The 24,241-nt window shown below is 45.9% G+C and overlaps 1 protein-coding gene across 2 annotated transcripts; it reads right to left on the reverse strand.

Moving 5' to 3' along the window:
* Positions 1–6,807: 6,807 nt before the first annotated feature.
* Cd160 (CD160 molecule) lies at positions 6,808–23,662 on the reverse strand. 2 transcript variants are annotated; one of them, XM_028854104.2, is made up of 5 exons: positions 23,597–23,662; positions 16,467–16,608; positions 12,622–12,948; positions 9,043–9,174; positions 6,808–7,340 (listed from the first exon to the last, which is right to left on the reverse strand). In XM_028854104.2, the coding sequence occupies exons 2-5, from the start codon at positions 16,543–16,545 to the stop codon at positions 7,324–7,326; spliced, it is 555 nt and encodes a 184-aa protein (XP_028709937.1). In that variant the 5' UTR covers positions 16,546–16,608; positions 23,597–23,662; the 3' UTR covers positions 6,808–7,323. The 2 variants fall into 2 exon arrangements, with proteins under 2 accessions (XP_028709937.1, XP_037062810.1); XM_037206915.1 differs by lacking the exon at positions 6,808–7,340 and having other exon boundaries at positions 8,508–9,174.
* Positions 23,663–24,241: the final 579 nt, after the last annotated feature.

Raw genomic sequence — 24,241 nt, forward strand, 5'->3', positions numbered from 1 at the left:
GTTCAAAATGAAGCATCATGAGACCTTTACATTAATATTAAATGCCTTACCCTTTGAATTCTATGCAGAGCTCAGCAGATTTTTCTTATTCTGATTTTTGCCTGCTCTATATTGAGAGAAATACATATTTCTCTGTATTTGTATAGATACAGATATTCTTATCTGCTGATTTGAAACAGTTACTTGTACATTCAGAGCGTGATAGACTTGAAAGATGGGAGACTATGGTCTAGAGTCTTGCTACCCTTGCAGGGACTAATTGCCCTTCATATTTTTCAGACAGCTGAGTCAGATCTGTTGTTTTAGTGCCTTTTCTATTGCCTTGACAAAACACCATGACCAAGGCAACTTATAAAAGAAAGCATTTAATTTGGGGCACATGGTTTCAGAGAGTTAGAGTCCATCATGATGGGGATCATGGCAGCAAGCAGCAGATGTGACCCTGGGGCAGTAGCTGAGAGCTTCTGTTTTTATCCAAAAGCAGGAGGCAGAGAGAGCTAACTGGGAATGCCTGGGCTTTTGAAACGTCAAAGCCCACCTCCAGTGACACTCGCCTTCAACAAGGCCATATTTCTAAATCCCTCCTAAAATTTCCACCAACTGAGGACCAAGAATTCAAATATATGAGCCATAGGGGCCATTCTCACTCAAACCACCATAGTTTGGCCAGATGGAATTAGAGGGCATTGTGGAGTGCAGAGAAATGGACACGTAGCCTTACTTCCCGAGCCTTGAAAGTGTCAGGGCTGAGGAGCTGCACGGAATGACAAGGAATGACGTGGTATTTAAAGTTAATTTTCCCCAGAGTTCCCATTTCCAGTTCTTTGAAACGTTGAGAAGCTGTAAGACTCTAGGATAACACACCTCTCTTGCTATTTGTAACTTTTTGGCCCTTTCCTTACAATAATGGTTTAATTTAATTTTTAGAAAAAATAATTCCTAGGCTGGAGAGATGGCTTAGGGGTTAAGACCTCATATGCTCTAGTCCCTTGCAAAGATGACATACACATTTGTGAAGCATTCCATATTTTTAAGGAAAGCACACTTACCCATCCACCCACCCACCACCAGCAACAACAATAACAACAACAAAATAACAGGAATCAACAATCACTGGTCATTGATATCCCTCAATATCGAAGGACTCAATTACCCTATAAAAAGACACAGACTGGCCTGATGGTGGTAAGGGTTACACAGAGAAACCCTGTCTTGCAAAACAAAAACAAACAGACACAGACTATCAGAAAGGATTCAAAAACAGGATTCATCCGTCTGCTGTATCCAAGAAACATACCACAACATCAAGGATATACATTAGCTCAGAGTAAAGGTTTGGGAAAAGATATTATACACAAATGGACCCAAGAAATGAGCTGGTGTAGCCAATTTAATATCTAAAATAGACTTCAAACCAAAATTAATCAAAAGAGATAGAAAAGGAAAAATCCACTAAGATGACATTTCTTTTTTTTTTTTTTTTTTTATTGGTTTCAAGACAGGGTTTCTTTGTGTAACAACTACAAACTCATGGAAACAGAACAACTCTCTTCTGAATGAAAAAATGGGTCAAGACAGAAATAAAGAAATTAAAGACTTTCTAGAATTCAGTGAAAACAAATATGCAGCATACCCAAGCTTAATGGGACTCAATGAAAGTGCTGCTAAGAGGAAAGTTCATAGCACTAAGTGCCTATGTTAAAAAATTGGAGAGATCTCATACTAGCATCTTAAAAGCTCTAGAACAAAAAAGAAGTAATCACAACCAAGGGTAGTAGATGGTAAGAAATAATCAAATTCAGGGTTAAAATCGGGAGGGAGAGATAGGTGGAGCTGGCAGGCACAGAGAATAAATAGGAGAGAAAAGAAAGAGAAGGAGCCAGAGAAGGAGGAAGACTCCAGGGTCCAACCACCCAGCAACACAGCAAGCCTCAGAGTAAGAGTAAGATTTACAGAAGGAAGAGAATGGGGAGAAGCCCAGAGGTAAAAACCAGACAGGTTAATCCAAGTTAAGAAAGCAGCGGCGTGTGGGCACGCTAATCCAGCACGGGAGGCAGAGCCAGGCGGATCTCTGTGAGTCGAGGCCAGCCTGGGCTACCAAGTGAGCTCCAGGAAAGGCGCAAAGCTACACAGAGAAACCCTGTCTCGAAAAATCAAAAAAAAAAAGAAAAGCTGGCTAGAAACAAGCCAAGCTAAGGCCAGGCATTTATAAATAAGAGTAAGCTTTCATGTGATTTATTTGGGAGCTGGGTGGTGGGCTCCCCAAAAGAGTAAAAAATAAGCAACAACATTTTGGCATACCAGTGTGGTGCTCAAATTTCCATAGTGCCTGAGAAAGCTTTAAAAAAGAAGGAGGAGGAGGAGGAGGAGGAGGAGGAGGAGAAGACGACGAAGACGATGACGACAAAGAAGACATGGCTTCTTAAAGAGTTTCAGCCTGCTGGCAAGCCCTTGAGCAGACAGTACATTAAGTAGGAACAAAAACTAAGTACAAATGCCTGCCACAGTGCAAGCATCAGCATTCTAGAGTTCTGGGGAGGTTGAATGCAGCTCCTGGTCAGACAACCCTCTGACAGCCTGAGAGTTTCACGCTTGAAAAGAAGCAGGTGGAACCAACTGAGAGCTGTGTACAGAGGATCTAGGTGTAGGTTAGCAGTCTGTTTGCTCATTCATTCAAAGAAGGCTGAAGACAGAAGAGGGGTAGACAGAAAACTCTCTGAACAGGTTACAGTGTGTTTAACAATGTGCATAGGCTTAAGAAAGGAAAAAGGGTATAGTCATAGAAAGAAATGAATAGTTTAAAAATAATAATAAAGTCTTTAAAGAGAGAGTAAGAGTAATATAAAAGAAAAAAAGCCACGTAAGATGGGAACTACACAGGGAGTCCTGATCCTGTATGTTATTGTATTGATTTTGAATTTTTTGATTGTTGAAAAGCAAAGAATAGCTGCAAAGAGACCTGGAATTGGAAGAGGGACTGTTGAAGTAAATCAGTTTATATACTTTAGGAAAAACTTAACTTTTAAAAAGTCAAAAAAATAAATCCCAGCACTTGGGAGGCAGAGGCAGGCGGATCTCTGTGAGTTCGAGGCCAGCCTGGGCTACAGAGTGAGTTCCAGGAAAGGCGCAAAGCTACACAGAGAAACCCTGTCTCGAAAAATAAAAACAAACAAACAAACAAAAAAAAAGTAAAATAATATACTTGTCAAAAGGAAATAAAAAAATGCTTTGGAGTTTTGTTCCCACAGGAGATGAAAGGCTGTGAATGCCTTCAGGGTAAATATGGATCAGGTTTGGTCAGGCAAGACCTCCTGAAACTTGACAGGTGAATTTTATTTAATCAAACACATCTTTGCATCATTAAACAAATGTTCCAGAGCATAAGCAAAAGTAGCACACCTTAAAATAATATTCTCTAATAAGATAAACATGCTTGTGATGGCTATTCTTGGTTGTCAACTTGACTACATTTGGAATTAACTAAAATCTGAAAATGAAGGGCACACCAGTGAGGGATTATTCTTAATTAAATCACTTGCTGTGGGAAGAACCACCTTTAATCTGGATCTTTTGAGGTGGGAAGATCCACCTTTAATCTGGGCTACACCTGGTAGCAAGGGAAGAAGTCTTTTGCTCTTTGCCTTCTTGTCCTTGCTCTTGATGGCAAGTTCATTCCTTCACTGGCATTAGTGCCTGCTTCTTCTGGATTCCAGCGTATAATGAAGACCAGCTGAGACACCCAGCCTGGTAGACTGAACAACTACTGGATTCTTGGCTTTTCCATTGGACAGCTATTATTGGACTAGTAGGACCCCAGCCTGTCAGCTACTCTAATAATCACATATATGTACATACAATGTATTATATGAATACATATGAATTATTATGTATTATTTATATGAATATGTACATATGTGTAAATATTTATTCTACCAGTTCTGTTCCTCTAGAGAACCCTGATGAATACAGTGCTGTTTGTGAGATTAATGGAGATTTGAAAGTTGGGTGAGACTACTTTTGGATTTCCCAGAATGAATCTGCAAAGTTCTGTGTATGGAGCTGGGTAAAGATTGAATGGAATGGTGTCATTTCTGTGGGAGGAAATTCTGGATGGCACTAATGCCCTTGTCTGGGCACACAGGCCGGGTGCTGCAAGGCTGCCCAGGGTTTGTAATGGAAATCAGAATACAGTGTGCATGACTAGGGCATGTTCCAGGTCCAAGTGTGGCTCTCGGCTGAGCTAGAAGATATCCCAGACAAGAGGAACTGCAGACATTCAAGTTTGAGGTTTGTTTGTTTGTTTGTTTTTAACATATAAATTTTTTTGTGTGACAAATTAGATGGTGTCCACATAAACGAAGTGTCTGTTGTAGCTTTTCCTTCTCACTAAGACCCTTAGGCCTATGGGTCGTGGAACTGGCTTGTTGTGGTTATTTTTTCTAATCAGAAGCACAGCTGTTTTTTTCATTTTTATTTTTGTTTGGTTTGGGTTTTTTGACACAGGGTTTCTCTGTGTAACAGCTCTGGCTGTCCTGGAACTAGCTCTGTGGACCAGGCTGGCCTCGAACTCATAGAGATCCATCTGCCTCTGCCTCCTGAGTGCTCAAATTAAAGGCATGTGCCACTACTGCCCAGCTTTTTAACCTAGTAGGGTTTTTAAGACCTAAAATTTATTAGAAATCCTCCCATGAGAAGAGAGCTAGCTATATTTCTAGCAAGTTTTGATGAATGAATATGGCCAAAGGCCGCAGTGATTTCTGATTTTAAATCAATTTGTTTTGTTATATCCAGTTACATATATATGTATGTATATTTTATTAGTTATGTCCAGTTACCTATATATGTATACATGTACATATATGCATATACATGTAACTTGATATATGTACATATATATGTAAGATGTTTATTTGTACAGAAGAAAATGGCTTTGTAAGTTCTTTGTGATAGCTCAGTGGCTTCACAGGTTATGAATTATTCATACAGATTTTGGGGTTCATACATGGAAGTCCATGGGCTTATTTAAAGTTGAAATCGATCGTGTGAACACACTTTAAAACCAAGACAATATTTCCAGTTTCTGCTTAGCTGAATCTTGAAATAAGCAGAATAAACAGATTCTTTAGACATTTGCTTTCTGGTTGCTCATTTATTCTGCTTAGTTTAAGGCTTGTGAATGTCTTGATAAATGAGCAGAGACCACGTGTCTGGTGTGTAAATCTGTGTGCACTCTGGTTGGTACAGCATGGTGTATGGAACCGTCCCTGTCGTTGGCTATGATGCTGAAGTCACTGAAGAGCTGAGTGGTCACAGAAGATCCTCTGGAGAGTCATTTTAATGTGAGCGTACAATGCATTTAAAGCCACAAACGGGTAGAAAAGCTTATGGAGAATGTAATGTAGGGAGAGAGTTTTGGAGACTTTGGAGTCAGGATTCAGATGTCTCTGGGTTCCAAATCTAGAACCCAGATCTAGTCTTATTTGATCCTCAGGAAAACACGGTAGGTGATAGCCCGTTTACACACCTGTCTAACTGCAGGACAGGGGTCTGATGCCCTCTCTGGCTTCTCTGAGCAGCAGGCATTCTTGTGCACACATGTAGGCAAAATGTTCAAACACATAAAATAAAATAAGCTTCACTTGCCCAAAAACATGCAGCTATCAATTGCAGTGCCAGAATTTGGATCCAGGTTTTACACTTCAAGCCTAGTGTTTTTATCTCTAGAGGACACAGAGTCAGAAATCTTTAGTTTGAAATTCAAGACCACCCTATTAAAGACATTACTGTAACATGTCAGCCTCGGGTCTTGGTCTCCATTAATCTTAGTTTCCACATTGGGTAGGTGGGTGTCAAAAAGATGACAGGCGAGAGGTCTGTTTGGTGGCTTGCCACTTAGCTCCACCCGATTGTCTCTTTCTATCTTTTCGTTCATGTCATCCCTGCTGTTGGAAATAGCCTGCCCCTTGTTCTGCTTGCGAAAAGGGGTTATCTGTCCAAAGTCAAAAAGGGTCTGTGAGTTTAGGAACAAGAAAAGCCTGCACATAACTGCTTTGAGCATCTTTGAAAAAGACTAGTGACCAAAGAGGCTGTAGGTCCTTGTTGAAGGTAGACAGCTGCAGTCTGCAGTGTCCCTGGGCCGCGTGAGTTCCTCGCCTCTTTAGCAGTGTGTGGGGTCCACGAGCACCAGCGTCTGCCTTGCTCTTTTGTTTTCCTTCCAAGTCAGTCACTGGACCTGGTTCTCTTGCTCCCTTTCCTCCCTGGTTTGCTTGTTTTGTCTGTTTTTCCTTTGCAGTGTTAAATAAATAGTTCTTTTTTAAGATGGTATTTTCCTTTTTTTTTTTAAATTTATTTTATTTTATTTTACAATACCATTCAGTTCTACATATCAGCCACGGGTTCCCCTATTCTCCCCCCTCCCACCAAGGTATTTTCCTTTTTAAAGATTTTGTGTGTGTGTGTGTGTGTGTGTGTGTGTGTGTGTGTGTGTGTGTGTGTGTGTGCAGCAAGTCCCAGAAATCCTCCTGTCTCTGACCCCTTGAAGCTGAGCTTACAGGTGTTTGTGGGAACTCTTGGCTTGTTACATGGATCCTGAGAGCCAAACTCCAGTCTTTGTGATTGAACTTAACCACTAAGCCATGTTTCCAGGCCTAATGTTCATTTTAGCTTGCTTATTGGGGACTGGTGAGATAGATCAGCAGCTAAAAGCACTTGCACAAGCCTCGCTTCCTAAGTTTGATCTCCAGACCTCACGGTAGGAGGAGAGAAGCAACTCCCAAGAGTTGTCCTCTGACCTACACACACACACACACACACTCACACACTCACACTCACATCATACACACACATAAAATTGAAACTTGCTGATTTTACTGTGTTGCAGGGGAGATGAAACATTATTTTGTGGTGTAAAACAGACCTGGTGTTTAAAGAAAACATTCTGCAGATGTGGCTAGTGTGCTTTCTTTATTGGCACTGAGGTGGGAGAAGGCAGGCTCGTGCCGACAGTAAGGAAGGGAGACCCAGAAGGAGGCCAGATGTCTACCAGATCCTTGGAATGATTTTATTTATTGGGGTCGGGGCACAGCACTCCCGTGGTGGTCAGAGGACAGCTTGTGGGAGTCAATTCTGTCTTTCCACCATGTGTGTGCAGAAGTTTGAGCTGAAGCTTGCAAGCTTGAAGCAGGCAAGCTCCTGTTTGTGGTTGAGCCATCTTGCTGGCCCTCCAGATTCTTGGATTACTTAGCATCTGTTCCTTGTACCATTCTTCTCTGTGTGTAGTCAGATTGATCTTGCTGCACCTTCTTTTTGAGGTTTTATTCTTTATCACAAGGTGTATAGAGCTGTAGAAAGAAAATGAATGGTTTGTATTATTACCTCACAGCTTAGGCCAGCGTGAAACCGAGTATCTGAGTTGAGAAGTCTCACCTGTCCTGAGATGTGTGTTTGATAGGCTCTCATGACTAGAGAGGGAAGGGGGAAATGTATGAACATAATATCCATGTTGTGTGGGAGGCGCAGAGGGAGGCACAGGGATCCAGGAAACTCCATCTTTAACCTCACGTGAAAGAAGGCATTATAACTTGGTCTCCTGTTGGAGCCCATGTAGTTTTCCTTGTGGCTTTACCCAGCAGGTCTGCATAGAGAGGATGATTGGACCCCGGTCCTGAGGACCAGGTGTCTGGGACGGTCTGCACTTGGTTGTGCTGTGGGGAGGTCGCTAGCCCACCCCTTGGCATTCCTTTAAAAACCCTTTGGCAGAGACAGTCAGGGTCTGATGGATTAGGATCCAGGCCCTCTCGAGGCTATCCTGTCTTTTCTGTCTGTTTCTCTTCCCTCTATCCTTCTAACATTTCCTGCTGCTCCTGCTCAAGAGTTCCCTGGGGAAGAGTAGGGGTGGGATGGCCCCCACAGTCTCTGATATTTTGAAGGCCGACGAAAATGTGTGCATCTTTCTGCCGAACACTGCCTCTGCCATAATTCTACTAAGCCTTGGGTTGGAGGAAGGTGAAGGAAAGGCTAGGCATGGCTGTTCACACCTGTAACCCAGTGCTCAGATGCCCGGGCAGGACTGTGAGCTGGAGGCCAGTCTGGGCTGCATGGGAGACCATGTCTCAGTCTCTCTCCTACAGCTTCCTAGCATAGGGAGTATATGACTCAGCTTTGTTGTTGTTGGCTTTGTTTTTCTTTTGTGTGCCTTGAGCACAGGAGAAGCTAATTGAATTTAAAGTTTTGTTCTTGACTAGAAAAGAGAAGTAGGAGCTGAGACTTGCTGCTCTAGGACGAATCTGGAGTCAGAGGTAGTAGTGAGAGTTCAAGGCTGGACTCCGTTTGCCCTTGGAGTTTGTAGTGTGCTGAAGAAATAACATTTATTAACAAGAATCTAGTTTAACCCACAAGGGAAACTTGTATTCAGTGTGTGTAAACAGACTGCTCCATCCTCCCTCTCTCTCTCTCTCTCTCTCTCTCTCTCTCTCTCTCTCTCTCTCTCTCTCTCTCTCTCACACACACACACACACACACACACACACACACACACACACACACACGGAAGCTGGCCTTTGACTGCCAAGGACAGAGACCTGCATCCGTTATTTGTTATGCAAAAGCCTAGTGACAAATTGTTAAATGTCCCAGTCTTTCAATACTCAGTATGGTCCTCAGCTTTGTGGAGCAGCTGTGTTCAAACGCCACCTCAGCCTGACCCTGTCTCCTGCCTTGTTCAGCTTTGTGTAATAGAGACCTATCGCCTGAACTGGAGTGCTGTGTTCATCTCCTACAGCCTTTCCTAAGAGGACAGGCCTCTTACCCAGAGGACCGTCCCATTCGTCTGTCTCCATGGAGATGCAGAATTAGGAGACTTGAGTACCTTCAGACCACTTTCGCCCACATACTGGTTTGTACTTTTCTGTAGATAGCCAGGGCTTGGAGAGCATCTGTCCCTTCTTCTGAGCTTCCTTTCTGGACTTTCCCTTCTAGGAAATAATTAACCTTGCAAGGATACAGACTCGTAGGTTGGAGCGCTGCAGTCTCCTCTGGACGTACCTTGAAGGGCCACCAGGCTGGTGCCCATCACTCCCCAGGTCTTTGCTTGCGGGAAGCCTGAACTGAGAGCGCTGTCAGCATGGCTGAAGCCAGGGTGCTGCTTCTGTCTCTGCCATATCTCGGTGTGGTTCCCTGTTCCAGGTTCGAAAGAGAATCATGGATCAGGAGAGGATGTCAGAAGTCAGCTTCCACTTGTGACACTGCCCACATGATCTCAAGGAGTGCCTGGCGGCACAGTTCACTTCCTGAAGAGAGTGTTGGCGTCTGTGGGCTGTGATGATAGGCTTCAGCTTAGTAGAGGAACACAGAATCTAGCCTTCAGCAGATACAGAATGCACATAGACCTCGGAGGAGCTCTAGAGTTTTGACAGAAAGGTGAAACAGCTTACCTTGGACTTGGGTTTCCCTAGATTTCATTCATTATAAACGGTCTTCTGTAACGGGTCAAGTGATAAAATTACAGTCTTGAGTGCTGGAGCAGAGCTGCAGCGTCGGTTGTTGCCTCTGGGTGAGCACTGAGGATGAGTTGGCTGAGGACAACAATGCCACCTCCTGAAAGTCCGATGATGTCAATGCCAGCACAAGGCCTGGTACGTGCTCAGCACTCACTACACCGTGGGCATTGTTGATTAATGCCACCTGTTGCCTATCTGCTCTTATCTTCCAAAAGGAACCTGTTTCCCCAGGCGACAATCATATGTGCTGAATGCTTGAATAGCCGTCCCTGTCATCTCAAGTAGAAACACGTGGGGCGCGTTAGGAAACTGGGTATAAGGAGCAAGGGCTGTTGCACCCCGTTCTGTTGTCCAGCGCTTGGCACTGTGCTCAGGATGCACAGTGAGTGTTCGTTAAATGAATGAGGAGGGGCAGGGGAATAGCCGCTCCTGCAGTTTAACTGGAGCCGAGTGGCCAAATAAATACGATGAAATTGCCCAGGGCAGTGGTTCTCAGCCTTCCTAATGCTGTGACTTTAATACAGTTCCCCATGTTGTGGGGACCTCCAAACATAAAAGTATTTTGTTGCTACTTCATAACTGTAAATTTGCTACTGTTACGAATTGTAATTAAATTTCTGATATGTGACTCCCAAAGGAGTTGTGACCCACAGGTTGAGGGCTGATGGGCTAGAGCCTCATACTAAGCTGACATGTGTGGTGGTATTGTGTTCCCCAAAATATTGTGTACTCTAATAAATTTATCTGGGGTCAGAGAACAGACAGCCACTAGATACAAAGGCTAGAAAATGGTGGCACTCACACCTTTAATCCTAGCATTCCAGAGATAGAAATCCCTCTGGATCTCTGTGAGTTCAAGGCCACATTGGAAATAGCCAAGCATGATGACACACGCCTTTAATCCCAGAAAGCCAGCCTTTAATCCCAGGGAGTGGTGGTAGAAAGCAGAAAGATATATAAGGCGTGAGGACCAGAAACTAGAGGCTTTTGGCGGGTTAAGATTTTGCCTGGTTGAGTATTCAGGCTTTTGAGCAGTAATTCAGCTGAGACCCATTGGGATGAGGACACAGAAGCTTCCAGTCTGAGGAAACAAGACCAGCTGAGAAGTTGGCCAGGTGAGGTTAGCTGTGGCTTGTTCTGTCTCTCTGATCTACCAGCATGGACCCCAATAACTCGCCTCAGGTTTGATTTTATTAATAAGAACTTTTAAGAATTCCTGCTACAGACATGATTTAGACTTTGTAGACATTGAGAAGCCATTAATTCTTTGAGTGATGTCATAGAACATACAAGCTAGCCTTCTAGATAAATCTGCTGGCAATCTAGAGTGGACTGGGACAATACTTAGTTGGTGGCCCATTTATTGAACAGTAGATCCTGTAGCAAGTGTGAAAGAAAATGTTGGCAATCTCAAGGACCTCGCTTGTTAAAGTTGAGAGGAATGTTTTAACTATGCTGTGAGAAAGACTTGGAAAACATTTGAAAAGAAAATGATAAATGTAGGGGAAACTTGTAGTAACTTACTAGATGAGTGAAGAAAGCGAGGAACCCGGGTTTTGACTGAGAGTCATGGCCGGGTGCTAGTCTCAGGAAGACAAGTTTGAGGAGATGGGAGCACTGCCAGGAAGTGGGCCAGCTGTCAGTGGGGTGTTTGGTCAGAACGGTGGAGAGGAGGTGGAGCTGGAGAAGGTGATTGGTGGGTCACTTGCAGAATGCAGGTTTAAATCAGAGTGGGCGCAAATTCGGGGGAGGGTAGAAAAGGTAGACTAGGTGAGGACTTAGGTTTGATTGATGGGAGGAGGAAATAGAGGCAAAGTAAATGAGAACCCAGTCAGAACACTCTCAGAAGCCAGTGGAGAGGATTTCAGTGGAAGGAAGAATAGTTAGAAGGGCTGAGCGACAGGCCGTGTAGGCAGGTAGCAGCAGCAAGCAAGAAAAGAAGAAAACCTAGCTCAGACTGGAGTGAAGTGGAACAGTGGAATGATTAGTAACCATAGAAGAGAGTAGGAACGTTTACTAAAAGGCCTGCCTCTCAGATATTTGTTTACACGGGTGGAGAGCTAAGATAATGTTTGTCTGCTGACATGGTCTAGCTATGTAGCCCAGGCCCCAAACTGATGATCAGTCCCTGAATGCTGAGGTTGCAGGTATGTGCCATGCTGGGCTGATGGATTCTTTAAACCAATTGTATGAGGCTGGCATGTGGTTCAGTGGCAAAGTACTGGCTTAGCATGTTCTAGGTCCTGGGTTCGAGGTCCAGCATGGAGAAAAGTTCATACAGACAGCAAGCTTTCTAAAGCTTCTTATGTCCAACAGTGTCTCGCTTCTCACATAGATTGGTAGTTTGGATGGGTATAGAATTTCAGGTAGAAGATAACATTTTTCACAGAATTCTGAAGGCTCCATCTCAGATGGGCTCTTTCTAAAGCTTGGCTAGAGTCATCACCTTTAGGTTTACTGGGGTGGTAAGGGAGCAGAGGAGGTGAGCACACCATGAAGAACATGGGCAGAGATCAGAAGCCTTGCTCCCTTGGTGAGCTTAAGACCCAGAATGACTATTTTGGGTCCTCTCAACTTTCTGACTTCTGATTCTAGGAAACTGAGCTCATGGGGGCTATCCACACTTTTTGCTTTATTTTTCTGTTTTAATCCAGTAGCTTGAATAGATACATTTCTTAGAGCTGAATGCTTCTTAGGGCAATCACCCATTTTATTTTAAAACCATCTCTATGTATTTGAGAAAATACAGCCTCTTCTCCGGGAGAACTCCAGAGTGGGCATCCAAAGGCCTGGGTTATAGACCTGTATTTACTAGCCCCGTCACTGAGTGGCACTGACTAATCTCTTCACCTCCTGATGACTCAGTCTTCTAATGAGAATGCAAGGCCCTTCTAGAAAGATGCTGGATAGTAAAGACAGAGGTGAGATTACCTTTGTAAATACACTTTGAAGGAAGGTTCAACATAAGGTGTATCCGCTGGTGGGGTGCTGGGAGAGGACGGGGTGATAGGAAGGAACGATGCTCAAGGGTATTGCTATCTAGGACTTCACATTGCTACTGGAAACTCCCACTGTCAGCCCTGCTCACTGCTCCTCTGATGGCATTTGGTTATTAGGGACTCACCTGTGACTAGAACAGAGAAAAAATGACCATGGATGTGGATTTCTGGCCTCTGGCTTCTGGCACAGCACTGGTAGGTCCCACTGTCGGATGGTGTGGCTTGTTCTACGGTGAACACCAACTGAGATGACTCTTCAGTGACGCCATCTGTCCCAGGATCCCTTTTAACCCGTAGCTGTTCTAAGCTGGTCTCGGGCGAGCAGTCCCAAGACCTGTCTTTGCACCAGAAGAGCACTAGTCCCTCCGCTTCACCCTTCTTGTGCCACAGAGTACAGGTGAAGTCCAGTTGCCCTCCTCTCTGGGATGCTGAGCTGGTAACATGGATGCACCCTGGAAGGGAAATGCAGAAGTGACCCTTGAGAAGCCAGGGAGAGTTGCTTAAGTCACACCTAGCTGGTCCCTGTCAGTACAGTCTGACATTGACAATGGCAGATGGCACACACAACTTCTAGTTGTCCCTGTGACAGCAAGCACATTGCCTGCCTCCTCTAGTCCTCCTGGGAGGTGAGACTTAGAGACCAGATACATACACGTGAAACTTGTACTCTATGATGCTGTTGGGGTGGGGGCTGTCTTAGTGACTGTTCTATTGCTGTGACAAAGCACTGTTATAAGCTTATAAAAGAAACGGTTGAATTTGTCAGGGCAGAGTGAAGGCCTGGTGTCAGGACCAGCTGAGAGCTCACATCTCAGACCACAAGCAGGAGAGAGAGCACACAGAAGGGTAAGAGGCTTTGGAACCTCAAGCCCGCCCCAGGGACACATCTTCTCCAACAGGGCCACACGGCCTAGTCTTTCCCACATAGCCACTAACGGGGACCGAGTATTCCAGTGCCAAGACGTACTCAGGACATCTCGTTCAAACCATCAGAGCTCTGCTCTCAAGTGTGTGGCCCCATGTGAAGATCAGCAGAATACAAGCCAGCTGCTGGTGGTACTGGCCTTAGTCCCGGCAGAGGGGCAGGGACAGAGGGGCAGAGGGGCAGAGGGGCAGAGAGGCAGAGGGGCAGAGGCAGAGGATCTCCGAGTTCGAGGCCAGCTTGGTCTACAGAGCCAGGGTAACACAGAGAAATCCTGTCTTGAAAAATCAAGTAATAATGATGATAATAATAGATGAAGTAAAAAATTTAAAAGATTAGCAAAATACTGCACTCCAGAGTCCAGGCAGTAACAGGGCAGCCATGGCTAGAGGCAAGATGTGCAAACCCCACTTGGTAGTGGCGGAGGCAGTGACAGTGATGTTCCTGGGTCTGGAGAAGAGTGGATGAGTCGGGGCAGGGGAGGCCCTGTACCAATGGGGAGAACGTGATGGCAGGGCAAAAATCCATTCTTGTATGAATGCAAACAGTTGTTCTGAAATGTTTTTCTACTTTGGGGAGGGAAATCAGTTGTACATCATAAAGTCAAATGCCTGGGAAGGCCTTAGTTGAAATCTGCAGGAAGTAAGGAGAGAAATGAAATGGTGTGGGCATAAGATGAAGCTCCAGGAAAGGTAAGACAGTGTGCCAGGAGAGGGTCTCGGGCATATTTTTAAGCCAAGCTCAGAAGCAATAACCAAAAACTCTAGTCTCATGGTATGATTCTACCAGTGTAGCTGTGGCCAGGCAAGCCCTGAAGAAACTCCTCAAGGACAAACAAGCCCCGAAAAGCAAGGTTGGGGGAATGGAACAGACCCAGACATGGGTTTCTACCTTGTCCAGAGGAGCAAGGCTGAGCAGCAGTCTGCAGAAAGGGAGAGTAGAGGAGATGGTTGAGAGTGGAAAGGAAGAAGGCGTGAAGATTGGCTTCTCGGGGGAACACAGGAGCCTGACGGCCACCAGGCAGTTCTCCCAGGGCATCTTTGTGGGGGTGGAATACCAGGGGGCCTCGCCTGGTTCGCTGACACCAAAGGTCAGGGGCCGTCCGTGTGTGCAGAGGGTCCCTCCAGGGGTGGCTATGCGTTAGTGTGCTGTGTTCAGCGTCTGAGCAGAAGCCACTGCGTGCGTGCGTGCTGCTGGAGCCACGGATCCCCAGGGGAAACGGACTAGTCACGGCCAGTGTAGGAACTTCCAGATGGAGCTGGTGTGCCCCACGCCCGTTGCCTCCTGTCACGGTGCCGTCCTGGCGTTTCGGCACAGTGGTGGCGCTGCTGCAGGGCCGTGTGGAGCCCGCCCGTGGGTGAAGCATCAGCTGTTGCTCTGCCCTCGTAGCCATCTCCCTTCAAAGGACGAAGACCTCAAAGGGAAAAGACTGCTTTCATGCATGAGTGTGTGTGTGTGTGTGTAGGCCAAAGGACAGCCTCAGTGGCATCTTCAAGAACACTTTGAGACAGGGTTTCTGTCTAGATTGCCCAGTCAACAAGCCCAAAGGATCCTCCTGTCTCTACCTCCCCAGTGCTGGGACTACAGGGCATGTCACCATCCCTGGCATTTTTGTGTCTGTTTGGCCAGCACCTTACCAATTAAGTGGTCTTCCCAGCACAGGTTTTTTTTTTTTTTAATATGATCTTAGAAAATTAAGCTGCATTAAATTTTTTAAAAAAATATTTGTTCATTTTATGTGTATGAGTGTTTTGCCTGCGTGCATCTATATGTACCATGTACATACCTGGTGTCTAAGGAGGACAGAAGAGGGTGGTGGACCTCTGGAACTGGAGTTATGGATGGTTGTGAATCATGATGAGGTTGCTGGGAATTGAACCGGGTCCTCTGCAAGAGCAGCAAGTGCTCTTAACTGCTGAGCCGTCTCTCCAGCCCTGCAGCTGCTTTAAAAAAGGATCTACATGCCTTTGCACTCTAGTGTTTGTAAGTGTTGTGCAGTTTCCAAAGACAGATTTGAACAGACGGCCTTATGTTATCAGAAATCTCATATCCTGATTACACTGTACATTGTTTTGTTCATAAGTCAGATGTTCTATTTCCCTTGCATGTCAGACTCGGCGTAGGTTTTAGAGGAAGGATCAGACATGAATGAGGATGTTCCAAGTCAACGCCTATGAAAGCTCGCACCCCTGTGCCGCAGGATCAAAACCAGGTGGTTGTGAGGGAGTTCTGCCTCTGTGGCCTTAGCAGGATGTCTCCAAGTACTTGTTCTCCTTACACCTTGACGGGCGCGTGTCAAAGTGTATGGCTACATATTCTTAAAGGTCTCTAAGGAAGTCGGTCTTCCTTTCCACTGTTTTAAAGGCCCCATGGTCTGAAGGCACCAGGTGGGCACAGATCTCTTCTTTCACAGGATGCAGCTTTTCCTGGCACCACAGACCATTGGGGTGGGTAAAGCAGACAGGGAAGTGCTGCTTCCCTGATACACTGAGTGTATTTAAATCTACCTGCCTGCCTGCCTGCCTGCCTGCCTGCCTGCCTGCCTGCCTACCTACCTACCTACCTACCTACCTACCTACCTACCTACCCACCCTATCTGCCTGCCTGCCTGCCTGCCTGCCTGCCTACCTATCTACCTACCTACCTACCTACCTACCTACCTACCTACCTACCTACCTACCCTATCTGTCTGCCTGCCTGCCTGCCTGCCTACCTACCTACCTACCTACCCACCTACCCACCCTATCTGTCTGTCTGCCTGCCTGCCTCCCTATCTATCTATCTATCTACCTACCTACCTACCTACCTACCTACCTACCTACCTGTCTAATCTATCTCCACAAAATAAAAAATTACTACCAAATTTTGCACTTACTATAGTTGAGGGAGCTTACAGGTTCCTGTGTGTGCCTGAAAGAATCAAGGAATCTTCACAGAGAAATCAACGCTTGTGTTGAGACTTTTTCCTACAAGAAAACATGCACAGAGAACATCCTTCCCCTGAGCCCCCAATTCTAATGGCTGCCCTGCCCCGGAACTTGTCCTTACCACCATATTGGAAGTCCACAATTGCCAGCAGGATGGCCAGGGCACAACAGCTTCTGGCAGGTGACATCAGGATTTGCATGTTGTCAGCAACCCCAGAAATTCCACGTAAATGTTGGCTTTGCCAGTCCGCGGTCCCACACTCCTGAAAGCACAGAGACACATTAGATGAAGCCTTCCAGACCTCTAAGACTGTCTCCCTGTTTTAGGCTCAAAGTGTGATGGAGATGAAGAGAGCTTCAAGGTACAGGGGGTTTGGAAGGGATATAAAAAGATCAAGTGAGGTCTAACTGGAGAGAGGAATGGGGGGGGCGCTGTGCTGAGAGATGTTGCCTATTTGTCCTGGGCTCATCTGGCAAATAGCCCCTGTTATATACATCCATACACATATATGTAAACAATGTACATGTGGGTAAATATGTATAAAAAGGAGAACAAGAAAGGTAAATATAAGGGAATGAAGAAGGACTGAGTTCAGGTACAGGGCACTTGTGTCATGAAAGATAGAAAACTAATTTTGTTCTAGTTTCAACTATAGTTTCAGAATATCGTGGATGTTTTGGTGATGGATAAGTACAAACAGTCTTTTGGATAGTGAAAGTGTAAATGGATGAAGAGCCACAGCTTCGGAATGCTTGCCTCAGCCCCGTGACATTTACTAAATGCATAGACTTTGAGTCTGGCTAACTTTGATGTGTGATTTTTTTCTTATTTGCAAATTGTTTACAATAAACTTTAATTAAAATTGTTTGGGTTTCCAATATTGTCTTAATAAAGTTTCCCTTGGGTTGAGATTATTTTCTTGTAATATTTTTATTATTTTACCTTTATATACTTAAATAATCTAATCCTGGTTAAGCAAAATTATATCTACATTTTAAAAAGAACTCAAATGGAAAAGAAAAAAATCAACAGGAAGCTGATTTGGTAAGTTTGATTCACATAAGACATTTTTAAACAGGCGTGTGCTGTCCACCAACATTTCAGTCTGGCACAGGTTGCGGGTACACCAGTGGTCCCTAAGAGATTATAATGAAATGGGGACAGAGATGAGTGACTGGAGGGGCAAGAGAAAAGAGAACCCAGGAAAAGAGGGTGGAGGAAAAGGAAAGAACAGAAGAACTCCAAGAAAACCCACAGTTAAGGATTCACAGGCTTTGCAGACCTCAGCAAGCTTTGAGAACAGGGACCTCACAATGAGGTCTCTGATAGTATATCACCTGTCATCTGCAGAGAAGCCAAGCAAGCCACCATGTAAGTATTTCTGAAGAGTGCCACATAAGGAGCTTGGGGCAGGTCCTTCATGAGGGATGCCAGAAAAAGGTGATGGTGCCTCAGGGGTCATGGTCTTGAAGGCCTTCCAGTGGGACAGTATGTGGAGATGTAAGTAATACCTTGACTTTGACCTCTGCAGACCTAGGTTAATGTGTGATTTTTTATTGAATGTGTTCATTTTTAACAGAAATGTTAGAAAATAGGAAAAGCTTACAGAGTAAGACTATATGTATATATGTACACATAATTCTCATACAGCTGGACAATGTGTACAATGTCTTTGTAGGTTTTTTTTTTCCAGGCTGGCCTCAAACGCAAGCCTTTTGCCTCATCCTACCCACCTGTGATTACAGGCATGGGCCAACCAAACTGGGGTGTTTATTTTTAGGCTAAATTTAAAAATTAAGACGGCTGTAAAGTAAAAATGTTAGAGTGAGAAAAACAATGACCTCATGAGGTTTGCAGGCAAATGGATGGATCTAGAAAAAATCATCCTGAGTGAGGTAACCCAGACTCAGAAAGACAAACATGGTATGTACGCAGTCATAGGAGGATACTAGATGTAAAACAAAGATGACTAGACTGCTACTCAAAATTCCAGGGAGGCTACCTAGAAATCAGGACCCCAAGAAAGACACAGGGATCACCCAATGACAGAGAAATGGATGAGATCTACATGAACAACCTGGATGTGAGTGGGGGTAATGAAGGGCAAGGGTCAAGAGAAAGAGAGCTTAGGAGAGCGGGAGATCCCAGCTGGATCAAGAACAGAGAGGGAGAACAAGGAATAAGAGACCATGATAAGTGAAGACCACATGAGAATAGGAAGAAGCAAAGTGCTAGAGAGGTCCATAGAAATCCACAAAGATACCTCCACAATAGACTACTGGCAATGGGTGAGAGAAAGCCCGGACTGACCTACTCTGGTGATAGGATGGCCAAACATCCTAATTATCATGCTAGAAATCTCATCCAATGACTGAGGGAACCGGATGCAATGATCCATGGCCAGGCCCCAGGTGGAGCTCCAAGAGCCCAATTGGCAAGAAAGAGGAGGGTTTGTATGAGCAAGAATTGTTGAAACCAAGGTTGGAAAGAGCACAGGGACAAATAGCCACACTAGTGGAAACACATGAACTATGAACCAGTAGCTGAGGAGCCCCCAACTGGATCAGGCCCTCTGGATAAGTGAGACAGTTGATTAGCTTGAACTGTTTTGGAGGCATCCAGGCAGTGGGACCGGGACCTGTCCTTAGTGCATGAGTTGGCTGTTTGGAACCTGGGGCTTATGCAGGGACACTTGGCTCAGCCTGGGAGGAAGGGACTGGACCTGCCTGAACTGAATCTACCAAGTTGAGCTGAATCTCCATGGGAGTCCTTGCCCTGGAGGAGATGGGAATGGGGGGGGGCTGGGGAGAAGGCAGGGGAGGGGAGGGGGGGAGGACAAGGGAATCTGTGGCTGTTATGTAAAATTAAATTATAAAATAAAATTTAAAAAATGTTAGAGTGATCTAAGGCCACTTTCCCATTGAAACAAGTTTATTTCTGAGGTGCTGGGGATCCAACCCAGCCTATGAGACATGGTCTATTTAGAGTGGCTGACTACAGTGGTCGTGCAGTGTACAGCTGTGCTCAGCCATGCCCCAGGCCTTCCATCACTCACCACTCACTCATCAGCTGAAGAGAGTCCAGCCATGGAAAGTGCTCTGTCCAGGTGTTGAGTGTAAAACTGTGGGACTCTGTTTTCACTTGTACACTGTGTCTCGTTATATCAATACTTACTGTTGAATCACAGTAAGTGAATCACAGTTGCCTACAGTATTCAGTATAGTAACATGCTGTGCAGGTGTGTGGCCCAAGAGCACAAGGTTGTACCATATGGCCAAGGTACACAGAGACTCTGGGGTTGTACAGTCAGGAAATCATCTAGTGATGGACCTCAATGTACCGTCATCATTAGGATGCACGGTGTAATTATTTTTAAAACGGAGGCTCTCCACCATGCTATAATGTAGCAAGCAGACCCTCAGCAGATGCTAGTGCCATGCACTTGGACTTCTCCATGTCTAGAATCACGAGTCAGTCTCTCTGGTGCCTCCCCTTACAGACCTCTCTCTCCACTCTCAGTGAAGTATAAAGGGCTGTGACAAGAACATGAGGGATGCAGCTTGCAAAAGTTTAGACAAGGAGAAATCCAGGCCTGGGTCTCTGGAAAGGTTGCCGGATGGCGTAGTGGAGTTAGGCCTCGGCCGTTTTGCTGACTTTAGGTACTGGTACCCGAAGGACGCGGTGGGAGGAAGGTGGAGAACCAGCTGGGAGATTTGGCTTGTAACCATGCTGTGCACTTGCTGGCTGTGAGATGCCAGAAGGTCCTGCCTCTCCTCCAGGATTGTCCGCAGGGCCTGGTGCAGTGGGATGGGAGGGGCGGAGTAGGGACCGCTTCCAACTCCAGAACGACAGGCAAGCTGGCTTGCTGCAAGAAGCCTAGCGGGTCACTCCACCCGAGTGGCTTCGCGATGATGAGTTCTAGCTGGACGGGAGTGTGTAAGTCTGTTTGGGCTCCTCAGCCGGGCTGGGGGCCGGCGAGGGGTGGGGTGGGGGCACTGGAGTAAGGACTCCCTTGGCAGAAGTGACCTGGATGCCTGGAGCACCTGATGTGGGCAGGCAGCGCTGGCTAGAGCTCTCGCCGCTAGAGGGCGCTGCTTCCAAGTCCCGGGTGTGACCGTCGCCATGGTGCGGGCGAGGTCGGTGGGGACGACCTTAACTAGGAATGGAGAAGAGGAGGAGAGTGCAAGATTGGGTCCTGTGGACCCAGTGACTTGGACTACTCGAAGCTGTAAATGGCCCTCCTACACCAAGAGAGGTGGGGTACGGGAGGGCAGAACTTTCTGAGTCCATTACGTCCCCGCCGCAGGTCCTGCCTCCCTCCTGGATGACGGTGAGCTCTGGAGGGTGCAGACGAGGTTAGTGTCCTCGCCTTGGAGTCTTTGAACTGCTCTGACCGCAGGGACTTCTGGACTCTCAGAAACCCTTGGTAAGAGGTGGAGGACAGCAGTAACCGCCCTCATCTCTAAATTATGAGAAACCAGAGTTCCGGGGAAGCCATGGTGCACTTGCTTGGTGTTCTCTGTCCACTCTTCTAACCCAGTTCATTGAGCTGGAACACAGCTTCCTAACCTCAGCTCAAAGGCAACTATGCTATGCTATGCGGGGCGAGATCGCTCAGCTGGTAAAGGCGCTTGCCTAAGGACTTGAGTTTGGCTGAGACACGGTAGAAGGAGGTAACAGATGCTTGCAAGTTGTCCTCTGGCCTCCACATGCACAGCATGCATATAGACATACATGCACCTACACAGACTAAATAAATACAGTAAAAAATTGTAGTTTAAAGGAAACCAAGGAGCCTTTTGAAGACCCGGTGAAGCACGTGAGGCTTGAGCTCACAGGGATGAAGCCAGGACTCTCCAATGATGTTTCCACACACACACACAGTGGAGTCAAATCTACGTGGTTCGTCTATTTTTCCTTTAATCTTGGGTAATTTGTTTCTTTTTCTGAGAATATGTAGAAACACTAGAGAGCTCACAACCCTGTAGGATGTATCTGCAAACCTGTACAGTTTTTTTTTTTTTTTTTTTTTTTTTTTTTTTTTTTTTTTTTTTTTTTTTTGAGACAGAGTTTCTCTGTGTAGCTTTGGAACCTATCCTGGACCTCGTTCTGTAGACCAGACTGGCCTGGAACTCACAGAGATCACCTGGCTCTGTCTCCCAGGTGCTGGGATTAAAGGTGTGCGCCACCACTACCCGGCATCTGTACAGTTTTATATACAGTCACAATGTACTTTTGCTATCTTCTAATTTATTTTACAATAGTAAATTACGTTCAGTTATGTGTGAAGGAATAAATTAGTTAAAATGCTCTTTGTGGGGCTGGAGCGATGACTGATCTTGTAGAGGACCCGACTTCAATTCCCAGCACCCACAAGGCAGCTCACTCCTGTCTCTAACTCCAGTTTCAGGTGACCCCAATACCCATGGCAAAAACACAGATGCACATAAAATGCTCTTGTAAAAAATTGATAAGATGGGTTGGAGAAATGGCACACTATTCTTGCAGAAGACAGGGCTGGGTTCCAGCACCCACAGAGTGGCACCACTGTCTGTAACTCCAGTCCGAGGGCACCCAACACCCTCCTCTGGCCTCTGTGGGCACCAGGCTCACATGCGGTGCATATGTGTGGCATGTGTGTAGTCAAAACATTCATAACATATAAAATAAAAAAACAGCCTAGAATTAATAAAACAAAATGTATAGGATAACTAAGGAAACAAATTCTATGAAGACAGTTGTTAGAACAGTTCTAGGAATGCATAATAATAGAGTAACTTCTTCAGACCTCATGTCCATCTGATAACTATCATAATTTCTCTTTTTAAATTGTAAATGTTTTATCTTATGTGTATAGTTGTTTGGCCGACATGCATGCCTGGGAACCATTTGTGTGCCTGGTGCCTGTGGAGGCCAGAAGAGGGCATTGGTTCCCTGGAACTGGAGTTGTAGAGGGTCGCTGCCCTCCACGTGAGTGAGCCTGGTCCTCCGCCGGAGCAGGCGCACTCGGCCACTGAACAGATACTCCAGCCCTCGTCTAGTTCAGTGAAATGTAACAGCTGCCCAAAGACTCGAGGACATCCGTGCTTTCTGCTAGCAGCAGATTTTACACTGGTTCCTTGCCTGCATTTTGTTTGTTTGTTTTGTTTTGAGACAGGGTTTCTCTGTGTAGCCCTGGCTGTCCTGGAACTCACTCTGTAGACCAGGCTGGTCTCGAACTCACAGAGATCCACCTGCCTCTGCCTCCCGAGTGCTGGGATTAAAGGCGTGGCCACCACACCTGGCTCCTTTTTTTTTTTTTTTTTTTTTTTTGGTTTTTTCGAGACAGGGTTTCTCTGTGTAGCTTTGCGCCTTTTCTGGGACTCACTTGGTAGCCCAGGCTGGCCTCGAACTCACAGAGATCCGCCTGGCTCTGCCTCCCGAGTGCTGGGATTAAAGGCGTGGGCCACCACACCTGGCTCCTTGCCTGCATTTTTAATGGAAGCAAATACCAACTCCCTAGTAGAGACTGACAAAATCAAAGATGTGTTTTCTCCCCAGACTCACAAATCCTATTTGTGATCTGACCTTGTGGAGGGTCACACACCCTAGTTAGCAACCAGCTCTGATTCACAGGCAGAGGGTTCTTCACACTTGAAGGATGAAGCTGGAACTGAACTTAGGGCAAATTATGACATTTTTTAAAGCCCAGGGATTTAGAGGTTTACTCTGCCCAAACCACACCACGGCTAGAGGCCGCCCTGTTTGTGTCACCTCCAGGGCACACCACAGAGGACATGAATGTCCCTCAGAGATGCCTCACAGAGGCAGCTCACAACTCAGTCCAGACCCAAGGGCTTTAGCAAAGGCTTGGCAGCCTTTGGTAACTTTCTTGTGGTAACTCTTTATCGCCTTCATATTTATAAAAATGTGCATCCTTCATCCACTGCTTCACACGAACACAGAACCGAAGAGAGCAGCCTGGAAGATTCAGCACAGCGTGTGTGAGCTAAGCACTCACGGAGACTTCCCTCCCATGAATGTGGTGTGGCTCTTTACCCTGGTCTGAACCAGCCAAGGACTTGAAGCCCTAAGAAGGGTGAGCACGCCAGCCCACCGCCATAAGTAGCCTGTCTCTTTCTCAGGCTTCTGAGGGCAGAAAACACTTATTTCCCCTTGAGAAGCAAGCTTCTCGGTGGCCTCCTGTGAGCAAGTCTGCCAAACATTCCACCTCTCCTCCCAGAGCCCAGGTCCCCAACAGGCCTTTTTACCTCAGGACAGAAGTTCTTCCTCGCTCTCAAGCTGGGGGCTCACGTTGATTGCTCTTGATTCCTATACTGGCTTTTTTTTTTTTTTTCTTCTCTTGCTAAAATACTGTCTCCCCACTTCCGCCATAGCTCATACTCTCCTCACTCTCATATTTGGTCTTTGAAAAACCACAGAATGGGTTTTTAGCAGCTAGGGGGTCTTCCTGCCTTTCTTTCCTCCACCCCTATAGTTTTTCCTCTCCCCACTCCGCTCTTATTAGAATACACTAAGGTTCTAAGAGAGCTGAGAAAAATCACCCCTTTGAAATAGGTCCCTTTGCCTTAGGCAAGGAAGATTTTTCACTTGCTAACTGATGAGGATGACACTGGTAATAGAAATGACCAGAAGATGTGAAGACAGAGCATGCTCTCGGGGATAAAGGCTCTGCGTCTTTTCCTGTGAGTACCTTTTGATCTGGAGTCGTTGAGAGGAGGCAGACCTGTTCCACTCTGAACCCAGCGCAGCAGGAAGCCCTGTGGCTCAGAAACACCTGCCGTGATTGCCAACTGCCAGGATTGCCAACCGGTGCCAGGCTATCCAGAGCTTGAGTCAGCGTCAGAAGGAGTGGCATCGGGAATATGCTCCCGGGGCTGATGTAGAGCTCTCTC

The sequence above is a fragment of the Peromyscus leucopus genome, chromosome 6 (genome assembly GCF_004664715.2).
Source record: "Peromyscus leucopus breed LL Stock chromosome 6, UCI_PerLeu_2.1, whole genome shotgun sequence".
NCBI lineage: Eukaryota > Metazoa > Chordata > Mammalia > Rodentia > Cricetidae > Peromyscus > Peromyscus leucopus.